The 17347-nt window shown below is 44.4% G+C and overlaps 1 protein-coding gene across 1 annotated transcript in view; it reads left to right on the top strand.

Annotated features, from left to right (window-relative positions):
• KIF26B (kinesin family member 26B) overlaps positions 1-17347 on the top strand; it is a 464690-nt gene that overhangs the window by 392037 nt on the left and 55306 nt on the right. The window contains 1 exon segment of the mRNA XM_042975573.1: positions 13556-13715. Coding sequence (XP_042831507.1) covers positions 13556-13715 — 160 coding nt within the window.

The raw sequence follows: 17347 nt of genomic DNA, 5'->3' as shown, positions 1-17347 counted from the left end.
AAACCTGATTCTCGGTGGAGCCTAGAGTTAAGGCATCCAACTGGGATCCGTGGAAGGGCTTCCCGAGTCCTCCACGAGTCTTCTTGCCCAAGACATGGAAACCAGTAGCCTGGAGCTGGGTCTTGAGGACTTCTCTCCCCGCCCCCAGTGGAAGCTCTATCCTTCCCTAATCTCCACGCTTCTGCTTGCTCAGTCATCTGCCATGGCTCTTCCTCCTTAATTGTTGTTAATTTTTTTAGCGTTTATCTACTTATTTTGAGAGAGATAGAGGATGTGTATGTGCACACGTGAGGGGGGAAGGGGCAGAGAGAGAGGGAGAGAGAGAATCCCAGGCAGGCTCCCTGCTGTCAGCACAGAGCCCGATGTGGGGCTCAGTCCCACGAACCGTGAGATCATGACCTGAGCCGAAACCAAGAGTCGGACGCTCAACTGACTGAGCCGCCCGGGCGCCCCCAGCTGTTATTTTACTTCAGGTTTAAAGAAGTCTGATTTACATTTGGTAAAACTTGCCCCTCTTGTGTGTTGTTAGAGGCGTTTTGGCAAATCAGTACAGTTGCGTAAGCACAGGACTGTCAGAGACAGAACAAAGCCACCAGCACAGAAAGCTCTCTCTTTGCCCTTTCTGGACAGTCCCTCCCCCCACCTCTTGCCCCTGACAACCACTGATCCGTGTTTCTCCTTTTAGTGTTGCCTTTACCCAGAACAGCATATAAATGGAATCACGTGATCCCCATGCGGCTTTTTGTGTCTGGCATCTTTGATTTAGCAGAACGCATCTGAGATTCATCCGTGGTGCTGTATCACTCGTTTGCTTATATTTCTGGCTGCCCTCACCTTTAGTTTCAGCTGAGCTTGGAGACTTGCCCCTGCCCCTGCCCCTCCTCCTGCCCCCTGGCCTGAGATCTCACCATCCACCCCGTCCTGGGGTTGTGGTTCCATGAGGCAGCAAGGCTCTGACTGTCGGCCCCAGCTGCTCGCTGTGCTGGCTCCTGCCTAGGAGTCTGGAGACACTGGCCCCACGTGCTGGGCACTGGGTGCCCCTGGAGACAGACCAACAGCAGCCCCAGTCTCTCCCGAAACCAGCCAGGGTCATAAGGGGGTGGGGGTGGGGATTGATTCTCAGCGAAGGGCTCATGACATGGCCAGCACTTCCGTTTAGAAAAATTTCTCAAAGAAGGAAACAAGGGATTAGGAGAGGGATGAGAAGATCCAGACCTTTAAAATTCATAACAGAAGTTTATCCTCCTAACAGTCTGGGGGGCTGGCTTTTAAATCCTGCCCTCACTGTTTTTACTGGATTGTGTCGAAGCAGCACGAACGTGGGAGTCTGAGAAATGTTTTGTTTTTTAAGCTGGTTTTTTTTTTTTGAAGCTTTATTTCTTTTAAGCTGTTTTATTCTTTTAAGTCAATAATAATGGAAATAATCAGAGCCCGCAGCGGATTCTTGCACTGTCGGCAGAAAGTGACTCACAAAATATCCGAATTTTCAGCCAAGTTGCTTCCAAATGGCGCTGCGCAGAAGGTCTCGGGAGGTGGGGTGGTCTCCTGCTTCTGGGTTTCGAAACCACGCTGAAAACGGTGGTTTCCAGTTTTTCACTTTTGTGTGTGTGTGTGCGCGCGCGGCGTTCTGCCCTTAATTTGGAACCCAAAAGGGGGAAAGGATCTTGAAAATAAACCGTTAGTTAAGTTGCTTCAACTGTAAGAGCTTAAAGCGCAGCGTCACAGGAGCGTGGGCTGGGACGTTCCCTCGACCCACCGATGCTCCAGCGCTCAGCGCGTCCTGGGCACTTGCAGAATATTTAACATTCCCTTCACCTTCGTATTTATACATTGTGAAGGCACATTGCTCTTAAATAATACATCCAGGGTAGAGGAAAAGGCAAGTGCCATTAATGGCTCCCCGGACTTCCTGGGGGGGGGGGTGCTTTTTAATGTATTTGTAGGTGAGAAGGGGAGACGGTCCACGGACTGCCACCCACCTGCCACGACACCAGCTTCCTGGGAGCAGAGGAATCCGCGCCTGAATGTGCACAGCTTCCAGCCCGTGGCTCACTTGACTTCTGCGAATTTGTATCTGTTTAAAATATAATGAGAGATTTGAAGTGGTGTTTAAAAATGGAAGGTTTTGTTTACTTATCATAGATAAGTAATAATCCCTGTGGACCTGGCAGCCAGAACTCAATTAAAGGGAAGTTTATTAATTAGTTACCCTGCAGGGAAGCAAAGAGCAGAGCGTGAGGCTGTTAACTGGCCATCAGAGGCTCAGACGCCGGATTCAGAGAGGTCTCTGCGGCAGGAACTAGACACGCCTTGCACATACATGCACCGGAATCTTACGGGTATGGATTTTATACGCACATGCATGTACACACGTATGCACGTGTAAGGAAGGGGACGAAAATGTTCTAGATGTGTCTAGTCACAATAGAAAATTCTACGCTGATGTACTCCTGTTTTGCACATAGCATTAGGTTAAGCTTAAATATTTCCCTGTTTCATTTCTATTAATTTATTTTGAGAGAGAGCACGCGAGCAGGGGAGGGACAGAGAGAGAGGAGAAAGAGAATCCCAAGCAGCATCGGCACTGTCAGTGTCGGGCTCCAACTCACAAACTGTGACCTCGTGACCTGAGCTCAAACCAAGAGTCGGAGGCTTAACCCACTGAGCCACCCAGGTGCCCCAAATATTCCCGTTTGAAAGGGTTTTTGGAACGCTTATGGGGCTGATTCCCCACGTGTCCTGGAGCCTTCCCCTGCTTTGCCAAGCTGATGTGAGGGGCGGGGGAGAGGCTGAGAACCCCCGTGGGAATTCCTATGTTGGGAAGGAGACCCTAAGGCCCTGATGATCGAGAGCTGTCCCCGAAAAAGATGGGTCTATCAGGAGTCTGTCCACTATGTGTTTAAATCAAATGGAGCATGGGCTGTATTTTCGAAAAATCAATGCGTGTCTCTGTTACCTAGCTTAGCTATCTTTCTGGAAGAGAAGGACCATCCAGTTATCTTTCACATAAGCAGATGGCGTGAGTTCAGAGAAGTCCGCTCATGCAGCACAGGCCGGAGATGGTCCGTTGAGAAAGTCAAAAAGGAGAAACCTGTCAAATGACACATTCTCGTCATGAACCTTTTTTCTTTTCTTTTTGCATGTAACAATCTCCAAAAAAACACCTCCTATGAACCTTTTATTTCCACTTAAAACGTACACATGTGTATTTATTCATTGATGTTCTGATACAGGGCCACGGCTTTCTCTTTGAGATGAATTTTCAGCCAAAGTCCTGGCTTTCATAAAGCATGCCCACGTTTTTACGTTAAGTTTCTTCTAACTGATCCAAGAACTTAAAATATACTTGTGCAGCCTGCTGGTATTAGACCTTTTCTAGATTCTTAAGTTTTTCCCCACTCTGTAATTTCTCATTTCCACCTAATTCGGCAGCTCTTTAGAAAAAAAACCTCATTTTTATCACATCTTCCCAAAGCATTGAGTTCAGTTTTTAAAGAAACATTAGTTCCCTTTACACAGTCATATTTTATTGGTTTGCATAAGATAGGATTACATTTTCATCTACAGTAACAAGTGGCATAATTAGGTCCCGGAGGGAGCCCAGCTGACCTGTTAAGTATACAGCTCATTTTCAGGGAGCACAGACCGACAAGAAAACAGCCCGCTCTGGCCACGCACATCCCATGTGCCAAGGGCATCAGGCGATGTGCCTCATAGGTGATGGCCGGGAGGCCAGGCAGCCCTTCCCAAACTTCACTGCACCTGAGAGTCACCTGGGGAACTTTGCAGTGAATCCCAGTGTCTGGGACACACTCCAGGCCAGTGAAGTTAGGAAGCCTCCCGAGTGGGAGCCCAGGCATCCGTATCTTTTTAGGTGACTCCTCAGTGATTTTCCAAGGCGATTCTGATGTGCAGCAAAGTTTGGGAACCACTGAGTTAAAGACAAGTGAGTTCAGAGAGCATCTACATACTTTACAGTTAGCTCTGGATTTTCCTCTTAGATTCAGCATTAATTTTCTAAGAGATGTTGGGCAATTTATTCAACATCTGTGAACCCCGTTTCCCTCATCTACAAACCCGAGCCAATTCTTGCATTACGGGATTGTCGTAGGAATTCAGTGGTAGTAGGAGAGTCGCTCGATGAACGTGAGTTAGGAGAGTGGCCCAGAAATGGGGTGAAATTAGCGATGCTTCCTGTGCGGAGACTAAGGCACGTGGGTATGTTGGTTTGGCCAAGCTCTAGACTTAACCCATACCCAGGAGAGTGTGAATGAAAGGTGACTCAAGGCAGACTGAGTTATGGTCCCTTCCCCCCTGCAGCTGTGACCGCAGAAATGTGACGAGTCGATGAGGAACCTGCTCCTTACCTGCTGGTAGCGTTCACTGATACAGAACTGCTTTCTCGCCAGCCATCTGTAGTCACGTACATGCTTGCCAATAGCAGATGGCCCGGGCCCGCTCACCTCGTACCCTTCCAGATTGAGCACCATGTGTGGAATCCACAATTCTGTGGCCCCTGGAATTTGAGTGGGTGTAGCGGACATTGTCTGAATGTGACTTCCATTTTGAGTCATGCAGGTGTAATTATAGGTATTTTATAAGGTTCTTCTTCAGCACGGTCTAAACTGTGCCTTTTGTTCTCTGTGCTCTATTTTACTACATGCACATTATGCATTTTATTCCATTACATCAAATGGACTATTAGAGTCTGAGAGTCCAAACTGGTCCGTCTTTGCCCTTTAATCTATGGCACACGTGGACCATCTGAGCTGCTCCAGTCTATATAATTAGGTTGCAAAACAGATGATAGTTTGCTTTAAAAATAACTGTTTTCCTCCTGTGCTGCCGTGACCCAATCTTGCATGAATACAGTACATAGTACATCTTCCCTTGCCAGAGTTTTTACTGGGGACAGTGGAAGGTAAGGAAAATGGAGCGTCCTTTGTGTGAACATTCTTGGCCACAGACCTGCCCAAGTCACTGACGTGGCTGAATTGAAATGCTGCGCTTTCTGTAAACACTCATCACCTGCTTCTCTGAGTCCGAGATGTGGAAATTGAGGGTGAGGCACGGTAGAGGGCAGGTTGGGGTTAGGACCGTGGTTCCTTCAATGTTTTCAGCCTAAAGCGTGATCAGCAGCTCGCCCTCCTGATCTGCACTCATGTAGGCTCTGCCTACAGATGTGTGGCCCCCCAGAGACGGGCCACATGCCCGTCACATGTCCTCCGGGACCCACCCTGCAAGGTGGCCTGAGGCACCGGAGTCTGCTGCTGCCTGGGGAGCGAGGGGAGGAAAAGGAGATGATCCAGAAGCTGGGGTGATGTGCCGAGGGAGAGGGGGCCGGGGCAAAAAGGGAGCCCATCCCTTCTACTGTCTCGGGAGCTGGCTGAGGCCAGCACGATGCAGGATGAAGGGCCCAGGTCTTGAAGGTGTGAATCCTAGCTGCACCGCTGACTGTATGATCACAGCACATTTCCTTTTTCAAAACGTAACGAAACAGCTTTAATGAGATATGCTTGAAATATAGGAACAGGCACACACTTGGTGAGCTGTATCATATGTATAGACCCAGGAAACCAGCAGTACAGTCAAGACAATGAACACATCCCTCACCCTCAAGAGCTTCCTTGGGACCCTTTGCAATCACCCCGTCCAGCGTCTCTCCTTCCGCCTCCCCACGCTCAGGCAACCACAGAGCGACTTCAGCTCTTACCCTTTGCCCTGCATTTCCTAGAGTTTTATACCCATGAAATCCTATCTCACAGTCTGCACTCTCTTGAGCGGCGTCTTTCACGTAGCGTAATTGTTTTGAAGCTCAGTCACTTTGTCACATGTATGAGTAGTGCCTTTATTCTTTTTCCTAAGTAGCAGACTGTTGTCCGCATAGTCCCCTGCTGATGGCCATGAGTGCTGGTTCACGTTTGGGGCTACCACAAATCAAAGTACTGGGGACACTCTTGTGCAGATCTTTGGATGGACACACGTGTCCTTTTCTTGTAGGGAAATCCCTAGAGCGGAATGGCTGGACCATATGGTAGATGTACGTATCCTTTTTCTAAAGAACTGCCGAAGTGTTTCCCGAAGTGATTGTACCGTTTTATATCCCTACCAACTCCTCCAGATCCTCACCCACCCTTAGGGTGGTCAGTCTTTTTAATTTTAGCCTATTTATATAATAGGCCTACAGTAGTATCTCACCTTTCTTAGTCTGCATTTCGCTAATGACCAGCGGTGCTTGGCATCTTTTCATGGGCCCATTTGGCACTCATACATGTTCTTTGATGAAATGTCTTGTGCCCGCTTTGAAATCGTTTTTGTCTTACAATTAAGTTTTGAGAGTGTTTAATATGATGTGGATACAAGGCCTTTATCAGATACACGTTTTTCAAATATTGTCTACCAGTCTGTGGCTTACTTTTTCATTCTCTTGACCATGTATTTGGAAGAGCAGAAATAGTTTTGGTGAATGAAGGTCCAGCTTCTCTGTGTGTTCTCTTATAAATCATGTTTTTGGTATCGTATCTAAGAAGAAATCTTTGCCTAACCCAAGACCAGGAAGGTTTCATATTATGCTTTCTTCTAGAAGTTTTATAATTTTACATTTTGTGTTTAGGCCTTAGATTCATTTTTTTTTTCATAAAATTGTGCAATGTATGGATTAAAGGGGTTTTTTGCAAATACGTGCGTGTGTGTGTGTATGTACATACTCATAGAAGGCAGTATCTTCATTTTGATAAAAATGTTTCTGAAAAACCTGCTAACATCATACCGGTAAAAGACATGTAAATATAAATATAAATATAAATATAAATATAAATATAAATATAAATATAAATATAAATATAAATATAAATATATTATAGATGTGTGTGTCTGTGTGTGTGTGTATATATATATATATATATATATATATATATGTCTCCCTCAAACATTAAAACATTTTTTAAGAAATGGTGAGAGAGGACATTCTTATCTTGTTCCTGATCTTAGAAGACATTTGATCTTTTACCATTAAGTATGATGTTAGCAGTAGATTTGCTCAGAAACTCTTTATCAAACTAAAGATACTGCCTTCTATTTATAATTTGCTCAGAACTGTTATCAGGGATGGATGTTGAGTTTTGTTAAACGTTTTTCCTGCATCTACTGAGTGAATCATGTAGGGTTTTTTTTTTTTTTTTTAGTTTGTTAATATGGTGCAATATATGTGTGTGTGTGTGTGTGTGTGTGTGTGTGTATAAATTTCCAGTACCATTTGTTATAAAAACTGCTTTTTCCCTACTAAATTACCTTTGTTAGAAATTATTTGTCCATATTTGTGTGGATCTGTTTTGGGACTCTCTACGTACTGTTCCATTGATCTGTTCATCTATCTTTATACCAATACCACAGTGTCTTGATTTATGGTGGCTTTATAATAAGTCTTGAAATCAGATACTGCACTATTAGCCTTCCAATTTTGAATTTATTCTTAAAAGTTGTTTTGGCTAGGGGCGCCTGGGTGGCTCAGTCGGTTAAGTGCCCAACTTTGGCTCAGGTCATGATCTCACCGCTTGTGAATTTGAGCCCCGTGTCAGGCTCTGTGCTGACAGCTCGGAGCCTGGAGCCTGCTTCCAATTCCGTGTCTCCCTCTCTCTCTTCCCCTCCCCTGTTCACACTCTGTCTCTTTTTCTCTCTCAGAAACAAATAGACATTAAAAAAAAAGTTGTTTGGCTATTCTAGGTCCTTTGCCTCTCCATATACATTTTAGAGTCAGCTCCTAAATTGACTCTGTAGAATCACCTTGTACCAAAAACGCCTGTTGGGATTTTGATTGGGATCACACTGAATCTATAGATCCATTTCTAGAGAATAACTTCTTAACAATACTGAGTCTTCTGATTCATGAACACAGCTTATTAGGTCTTCATTCATTACTCTCAGCAATGTTCTGTGGTTTTCAGCGTACAGATCTTTCCTTTGTCCATCTTATGCATAATTATTTCATACTTTTATCCCATCGTAAGTGGGGTTTTACAGTTTAGGCTCTAGTAGATGATATAGAAACAAAGTTGACTTTTGTCTGTTGATCTTGTATCCTGCAACTTGGCTAAACTCTATCAGTTCGAGTTGCTTTTTTGTGGATCCCATTAGACTTTCTACACAGATGATCATGTAATCTGCAAATAAAGACAATTTGACTTCTTGCTTTCCAATCTGGACCCTTTCTCTGTTTTCTTGACGTTACTGGCTACAGCTCCCAGCACGACATGGAATAGAAATGGTGAGAATGGAGGGGCACCTGGGGGGGCTCAGTTGGTTAAGCATCCGACTCAGGCTCAGGTCATGATCTCACGGTTAGTGCATCCGAGTCCTGGGTCAGGCTCTGTGCTGACAGCTCAGAGCCTGGAGCCTGCTTTGGATTCTGTGTCTCCCCTCTCTCTGCCCCTCCCCCCCCTCTCTCTCATATAAATAAACATTAAAGAAAATTTTAAGAAATGGTGACAGTAGACATTCTTGTCTTGTTCCTGGCCTTAGAAGGCATTTGATCTTTTACCATTAAGTATGATGTTAGCAGTAGATTTGTTCAGAAACTCTTTATCAAACTAAAGATACTGCCTTCTATTTATAATTTGCTAAGAATTGTTATCAGGAATGGATGTTGAATTTTGTTAAATATTTTTCCTGCATCTACTGAGTGAATCATATAGTTTTTTTTTTTAGTATGTTAATATGGTGAATTATATTGATAGGCTAATTTTTTTTTTTGTTAACCAACCTGCATTTCTGGGATAAATCCCACTTACTCATGGTATAAAATCCTTTGTATATGTTTATAGATACAATTTCTTAATGTGGTTCTCTAATTTGTTCAGAAAATGTTGTGTCCATGTTCATGAGGGATATTGATCGTTAGTTTTCTGTCCTTGTAATTTCTTTGTCTGTTTTGGTATCAGGATAATCCCCGCCTCATAGAGTAAGTTGGGAATATTCTCTCCTGTTTAATTTTCAGGAAGACGTTGTGTGGAATTGGTATAGCCTTTTCCATTCTGCTACTTTATCACTTCTTAAGTGTTTGGTTGGATTCACCAGTGCAGCCATTTGGCCTGGAATTTTCCCTGTGAAGGGTTGTTAACCACAGATCCTGTTTCTTTAATGGACACAGATCTGTCATCTTTTACTTCTTGAATGAAAGTACTTTTGGTTGCCTGTTCTTCAGTTGTCTAATTGACTGATGTGATGTTTCCTTATTATCCTTTTGATATCTGTAGAAACTGTAGCAAGGCCACATCTCCCATTCTCGACATTAGTAATTCGTGCCTTCTCTCTGCCTTTCCTATCAGTCATTCTTAGAGATTTATCAAAGAACCAACTTTTGGCTTCATGGATTTTCTCTATTGTTTTTCCTTTTCTATTCCATTGATTTCTGCTTTTATGTTCCTTATTTCCTTTCTGTTATTTATTAGTTAATTTGCTCTTTTTTTTTCTTATTTCTTAAGGTGGAAGCTGAGATCGTTGATTTGAGACCTCTGTTGTCTTCTAATCTAGGCCTTTAATGCTGTAAGTTTCCTCCTCTGTCCTTCTTCAGGGATCTCACAAACCTGGATATGGTGTGTTTCATTTTCATTCACTTAAAAACACTTTCTAGTTTCCATCTTGAGTTTTTCTTTGACCATAGGTTATTTGGAGCTTTATCGTGGAGGTTCAAAATATTTGGGAATTTTCCAGATAATCTTTCTGTATGGACTTCTAAGTTAATGCCATTGTGTCAGAGAACATACTTTGATGTGAATTCTTTAACATTTATTTAGACTTGGCTTCTGGACCAGAATATGGTCTATCTCAGGAGACGTTTTGTGTGTATTTCAAAAGAATATCATTCTTCCATTGCTGGGCTGAGTGTTCTATAAATGTCAAGTACAACAAGCTGGTTGGCAGTGTTGTTCAAGTTTTCCTTGTCCTTACTGGTTTTCTGTCTACTTGTTGTATCGATTATTGAGAGAGGGTTATTTGAAACCTACACTTGTAATTATGGGCTCGCTTATTCTTGTAGTTCTCTCAGATTTTGCTTCATGTATTTGAACTTCTGTTATTGAATGCATAAATATTTTTGATTGCTAGAACCTCTTGCTCAATCGTCCTTTTCATGAAATGTTCCTGTTTGCTTGTCTTCACATTTTTCGTCTTAAGTTTCTTTCATTTAACATCGATAGAACCACTTTAGCTCTCTTACGGCCACTGTTTGTGTGGTATAGCCTTTCCCACTTAACGCTTGTAATGGATTTTTTCTTTCTATTTGAAGTGCGTTTCTCATAGGCGGCATATAGTTAGGGCTCGCTTGTTTATCCAGTCTGGCATTTTTTTCCTTTCAAATCGGAGTATTCAGACTGTTTACGTTTAATGTGACTATTGACGTGGTTTGATCCAGATTATCATTTTCCTATACATTTTCTATTCAACTTGTCTGTTCTTTTTTTCCCTTAACTTTTTTACCTGCCTTTTTTGGACTTACAGAGTATTTTTAATAATTTTACTTTGTATCCTCTGGCTTATTAGCTATAATTACTATTTCCTGATTGCTCTAGGGTTTATAGTATACACCTTTAAGTGATTACAGTCGTCTTCCACGTGATCTGATAGCACTTTCTGTATGTAATAAGAACCCTACAGTACGGCCCTTGTGTATTTCTTCACTTCTAAACTCTGTGCTATTGCCAAACTTTTAAATTTTGCACATGCTTTCACCCACACATTACACTGTCATTATTTTTGCTTTAGCAGGTCAATTATCTGTCAAAGAGGTTTAAATAGGGAAAAATGTATATTTATTGGTCAAGTTATCATTTCATTTCCACAGCTCTTCATTTTGTGGGTTTGCTTTTGGTGAAAAAAAAATTTTTTTTTTGAGAGAGAGAGAGGGAGAGAGAGAGAGAGAGAGAGAGAGAGCTCACGCATGAGCCAGGAAGGGACAGGAGAAGGGAGAGAGGATCTCAGGCAGGCTCCATGCTCAGTGCAGACCCTGATGCAGGGCTCGGTCCCACGACCATGAGATCATGACTTGAGCCAAAGTCAAGAGTCGGACCCCCAATGACTGAGCCACCCAGGCGCTACCCCTCTTTCAGCTTTTTTAAGTCTGGAAAAGCCTTCATGTCCCTTTTATCTTGGGATGAGACTTTTGTTGGACGTATAATTTCAGGGTGACAGTTTCCAGCACTTTAGAAATGTTGCTGCACAGTCTTCTCACCTGTACGATTTCCAACAAGAAATTTGCCATCGTCCTTGTCTTTGGTCCTTTGTATATAATCTGCTTTCCTCCCCTGACTGTTTTTAAGGTTTTTCTCCTTATCACCGGTTTTAAGCAGTTTGATTATGATGCACCTCAGTATAGTTTTCTTCATGTGTCTTGTGATTGGGGCTCATGGAGCTTCTTGGATCTGTGGGTTTATAGTTTTCATCAAATTTGGGGAGGTTTTGGCCATTATTTCTTAAAATATTTTACCTGTGCCCCCTTCTGTGTCTTCTCCTTTGGAGACTCCAATGATATACCTATTAGGACACTTAAAAATTGTCCTACAGCTCTTTTTTCTAAGATTTTGTTTTTATTTTTAAATTGTCTCTCTGTTTCATTTTAGAGAGTTTCAGTTACTTTATCTTCAAATCTGTAAGTCCTTCTGTAATGTCTAATCTGCCATTTAATTCAGCGTATTTTTCAGCTCACACATTGTAGTTTTCAACTCCTCACAGATGCAGTTTATGTCTTGTTTAATATATCCCACATCTCTACTCAACTTTTTAAACAGTTGAAATCCTTCCATAACTGTTTTGATGTCCTTCACTGCCAATTCCAATGTCTCTACCAGTCGGTTCTTCTTGGTTTCAATTATTCCTTCATTATGAGTCTCATTCTCTTGCTCCTTTGCATGCCTGCTTATTTTTGATAGATTCTGGACATTTTGCATTTTGTAAATGTCCTTAAGCATCGTTTTGGGAGGTAGTTATTTGTAAACAGGTAGACCCTTTCTGGTCTTGCTTTTAAGATTTGGTACATGGGACCTGGTTACTGCTTGTCTGGGGCTAAGCGTTCCCTACTAGTGAAGTGAGACTCTCCTGGGTCCCCCACCTGGGGCCTGTGAATCTTGAGGCTTCCAGTCTGGCTGTTGGGAACAGGCACTATTCCTGGCCTCGTGTGAGTGCCATGTGCTATTACCTCCAATCTTTTCAGGTGGTTAGCTCTCCAGCCATGTGGTTCCCTCACATGCCTGTGCTGACCAGTACTCAGTTCGGTATTTGAGGGAGGACCGCTGCAGACCCCAAGTTCCCTTCCCTCCAGTACTCTGTGCTTCCAGCAGTTGCCACATTGGTCTCCCTGGACTCTCGCTCCTTCTCCTTGATGCAGGTAGTCTATCACATTCCGCCCGAGTACCCTGTCCCTGGGGCACAGCCTGGAAACACTCTCAAGGCAGTAAGCTGGGACACAGGTAGTGCTCCCTGGTTTGTTTCCCTCCTCCCAGGGATCACTGGCCTTTACTGCCTGATGTCTGGTGTCTTACAAACAGTTGTGTTATATATTTTGTTTGTTTTTATGTAAGGCGATCAGCCTGGTGTCTGTTACTTCACCTATGCCAGAAGCAATGAGCAAGTTGCTTAACTTCCCTGAACTTCTGCTTTCTCACTTATATATATACATATATAATATAATATAATATAATATAATATAATATAATATAATATATATTATGTTTATTTATAGCTTACTTATTTCTTTTCAGAGAGAGAGATGGCAAGCGAGTATGAGCGGGGTAGGAGGAGAGAGAGAGGAAGAGAGAATTACAAGCTCCGCATTGACATAGCACAGAGCCCAATGCGGGGCTCAAACTCAAGAACCTGTGAGATCATGACCTGAGACGACATTTAGAGTCAGACGCTTAACCGGCTGAGCCATCCAGGCACCCCTTTCTCATCTACATTTTAAAAAGGACAAGAGTCTTTAGCGTATGGTTTTGGTGTGGGAACTGAATGAGACCGATGTTTGTACAGCACCTGGCACTTGGCAGATACTCAGGAAATACTGGGGTCTCTCCCTGTCTCTGTGCCTTGTTGTTACTTCTTCCTGATTTTACCCCGGGTTATCAGCCTGATTCCTGGCTGAGCTTTAGGTCAGGGTCTTCATGCTGATCAACCAAAGCACGTGATCACTCCTGGGCTATTTAGATGCGATTCGGTCAGTTTCAGAGCTCTGCTATCCAGAGGACATGTAGGTGAAACCTTATTGTCGTCTTACTGGACTTTCGCCTTCTCTGAAATCTCCAGTGCAACCTACCGGAATTACTCACTTGTCACAGGAGGAATGTCAGTAGGTTTTAGGTCAGCGATGTGTGGCGGGCAGAATTTAAGAGGACCACGCTATTTGCAACCTAGCTGGATTTTGTTGGGGTTTCCTGCCAAGTCGCGGACATCGACCTGTTGCTTCTCCTTTTCTTTTTCCCTCTGAGTTCCCAAAGAGCTCTGGCGCTTACCAGACGAGGGTTTGCCAGACAGAACCTAACCACTTTTCTCTTCTCTTGTGTCATGTCAGTGTCTGGAGGCCGCAGCCGCCTGCACCTCATTGATCTCGGCAGCTGTGTGAAAGCTCTTAGCAAGAATCGGGAAGGAGGATCAGGGCTATGCCTCTCGCTGTCTGCGCTGGGCAACGTCATCCTGGCTCTTGTCAACGGCAGCAAACACATCCCTTACAAGTAAGTGACCTTCTGCTGGATGAATGGAATGGGGTCAGCATGGTGCCAGGGCTGGGTGTGGGACTCTTGGTCCAGTGACCTCTCGGGAGAGGCACACTACGGCCCGACCGTCTCGGTGGACCACATTGTCAGCTCAGTGCCCAAACCAGCCTTTGCTAACGAGTGCGTATCACGTCATCTTCCAAATTCAGAAGCTGTGAAGATACTTAAATTACTCTAATCCTGACAATCAAGTCAGATAGTCGGGAACTGTCTCAGTTGGGGTCTCTGATCACAATGGCCATGGCTAGATTATGGCCACCATCACACAGATGCCTCATAGTGATGAAAGCAAAGGGCAGAAGATTGAACTACCCTTCCCTTCGGAGTAGGGCTATCATATCTAACCAATAACAATACAGGATTCCCAGGAAAATTTGAATTTCAGATAAACAACAAATAATTTTTTAGTGTAAGTGTGCCCCCCCCCCCCAGTAATGCATGCAAAGCCTGTATTTTTATCTGGTAGCCCTACTTAGGAGAGCTCCTAAAGCTTGGGGAATTGCCACCCACCTCCCATGCAAATGTTGATTCCACTTCCAAGATCCTTTCCCTCTTCCCATTATACTCCACGAGGAGGAAATTAGAGCCTCTCCTACGTCTGGAATAGCCAAAGACTGGCCATGTCCTCCGTGCCCATATATGATCCAACCCTGGAGCTACCTGTCACCACTGTCACCCAATTCAGCTTTGCCCTTGGACAACATGGCGATGGTGGTGGGCGCTCTCTGCCTGTTCGGGCCCCCGCCAGGGTCCAGCTGCTTCTCTCACTGCCGTCTGAACCTTCACTCACCATAAACTGATGGTTCTAGATGAATTCTTACCTGCGTCACAAGGATACGAGCCTCAGAATGGTATGCGTGTGAAAGTTTTTTTGTAAAATTGAGAACGCTGTGGCCAATAATTAACGACAATCATCTGGTTGAGCCTACCCTCATCTACTTAATGGAAGTAACGCCTACAGAGTTGCCATGAGGATTAAGCAAATGTATGTGAATCGTTTTTTTTTAATCTGTAAAATCATGCGTAATGTAAGTCACTGTTGTGTGGGAGGAAAAAGGTAAGTCAGGCCATTTGTTCGACAACGAGTGAGATTCGGGATGAGTCCTCGTGTCTTCCTTCTTCTCTGCCCTAAAGTGATGTCGGCACCATGATTTAATTCTGCACCTGGGGGACCATTCGTAGACTGACTTTAGGAGTTTAAGTAGCAGGTATAATCCAATCTGTCTCAACTCCTGAAATTTGGAAACCTGGTGGGATAAACCCAGAAATGGTTTTCGCAGCCCTTGTGAGGACCATTTTCCCTGAGAAAAAAATTTCCAGTTGAAGGTTTATAAAGTTTCATTTGGTGTCACTTCCGCAGTTGAATAAACTTGACTTGTAATGACAAGAAAAAAAAGAGCGGGGACACCTGGGTGGCTCAGTCGGTTAAGCATCCAACTTTGGCTCAGGTCACGATTTCACGGTTCTTGAGTTCGGGCCCCGCGTCGGGCTCTGTGCTGACATCTCAGAGCCTGGAGCCTGCTTTGGATTCTGGGTCTCCCTCTCTCTGCCCCTTCCCACTCATTCTCTGTCTCTCTCTCTCAAAAATAAATAAATATTAAAAAAAAAAAAAAAAAAAGATGGGGCACCTGGGTGGCTCAGTCGGTTAAGCGTCCAGCTTTGGCTCAGGTCATGATCTTGCGGTCTGTGGGTTCGAGCCCCGGGTCCTGCTCTGTGCTGACACCTGGAGCCTGCTTCAGATTCTGCGTCTCCTTCTCGCTCTGCCCCTCCCCCAGTTGCACTCTGTCTCTAACAGTAAATAAACATTTAAAAGAATTTTTTTTTAAAAAAGAAAGAAGGCAGGAAGGAAGGGATGGACGGAGGGAGAGAAAAGGGTAAAAAGAAAGGTCTGGACTGGTACTATCAGTGTTGCAGACCTGAGAAAGAAGGGGTGGGTACTGGCCTCAGTTGCCTTCCCTGTCCACACAAAGGAAAACATGTATGTTAAGGTGATAATAGATCATGATGTAAGTAAAATCCAAAACACCATCTTATGCGGTCACTGATTACGTATTTTACTTCTGTATCTCTCACGTCGTTTCTGTCGAGTCACATGCTTTTAGGATTTCAGTAAATATTTGTTGAATCAGTGAGTGTAAGCAGGGAAATCACTTTTACTTCAGATAAAGTAACTTCCCGTTGGTTAAAGTTAATTCTATTGTAAACATGTAGGGAAACGTCAAGGATTGTGTTTATTAATCGCTCAAGGGCACTTGTTCAATTAAACGTAAGGTAACACGGGGCAGTCTCCCTGACCAGCCGCCTGCCCCCTTGGGAGGGCTGACAGAGTATGAAACCTCCACCCCCTTCCCTGCAGACATGTGTCTGCTTCAGTTCCCGTTTTCTTCCTTCCATGCTAGCTGTGTGGGAGTGATGATTACGTTGTTTGGGCGTCTGAAGTAAGCACAGACTCAACATAAATTCAGTGTCTGCTCGAGACCTAGAGTGATCCCACCGTGGGGACTCTTCTGGAGATGGGGTGCTGGGAAATGTGGTGGCCGAGCCGTCAGGCCAGCTCCATCCTTCCCAAAACCCTCATCTGCCAGTGACTTGTCCCACCTAGTCCTACCATCCCCCTACTCCTTAGAGTAAGAGCCTAAAAAGACCCTTGCTGTAATAGTGTCTCTGTCTCAGCCACAGCACACGTTCAGTATATGGCATCTGCAAATCACATTTGTAAGGCGATTCATCAACCAGAAACTATCCTTTTTCAAGGTATGGGAAAAGAAGGCAAAGATTTACTCAGATCTCCCAGCCAGTCGTGGGGGTGCCGACTGTGTCACTTTTTAGGGCCCAGGGACCTTGGTTCTGAGCCCAAGCCGCCCATCCGTCCTCTCCCCCAGCCTCATCAGGCTCTGTAATATATTAGCTGCCTTTGCTCCGCACAGCATGGGGCGCTCAGCACAGCGGGAGGGCCCAGATTTCCTTTATCAATTCAGTCAAGGCTCTAAAGCCACATTCTGCAGCATTTTGTTAGCATACTAAACACCTTTCTGCAGTCAGCCTCATCTTTGCGAGAGAGGGAGGGAGGGGAGGTTGTCTGCCCTTCTGGTTTTCTCTCTTTCTTGCTCACAGCAAAAAGCAGAAACCCAAACTCCGCATTCGGCACCTGTCTGCAACACACGCACAGAAACCCGCTACCTCGTTTGTCACCCTAGACAACTCTACGCTTGGAACCTGCATTACTTGTGTTTGCTTCTGGGAAATTAACCGGAATGTGCACAGTGGGGATATAGCCTGTCCTCGTTTGTTGTCATCCCTGTATCAGATGATTTGTCATGTGAGCGAGCTGGAATGTGAGTTTGGATGCATTACCCATCCCAGGCGCTCCCGTGGGCACCTTAGGTGTGCCCCGGATGGTTTTGACTTTGCAAATGATATTGCCTTTGTAGATGTCAGAACGGCACGCAACGGGTTCCCAGCCTCAGCCGTTAACACGGCACAGGCCTGCTGGCCACCCCAAGTGCTATAAATCAACCCTAAGTGGTGACGCCATTCAGAAAAGCATGCAGGGAAGGCAGGGAGAGGCCAGCAGCTCCAGACCCCTATTC

The sequence above is a fragment of the Panthera tigris genome, chromosome F3, assembly GCF_018350195.1.
Source record: "Panthera tigris isolate Pti1 chromosome F3, P.tigris_Pti1_mat1.1, whole genome shotgun sequence".
In the NCBI taxonomy this organism is placed as follows: Eukaryota; Metazoa; Chordata; class Mammalia; order Carnivora; family Felidae; genus Panthera; species Panthera tigris.
This window is presented reverse-complemented; position numbering and strand designations above follow the sequence as displayed.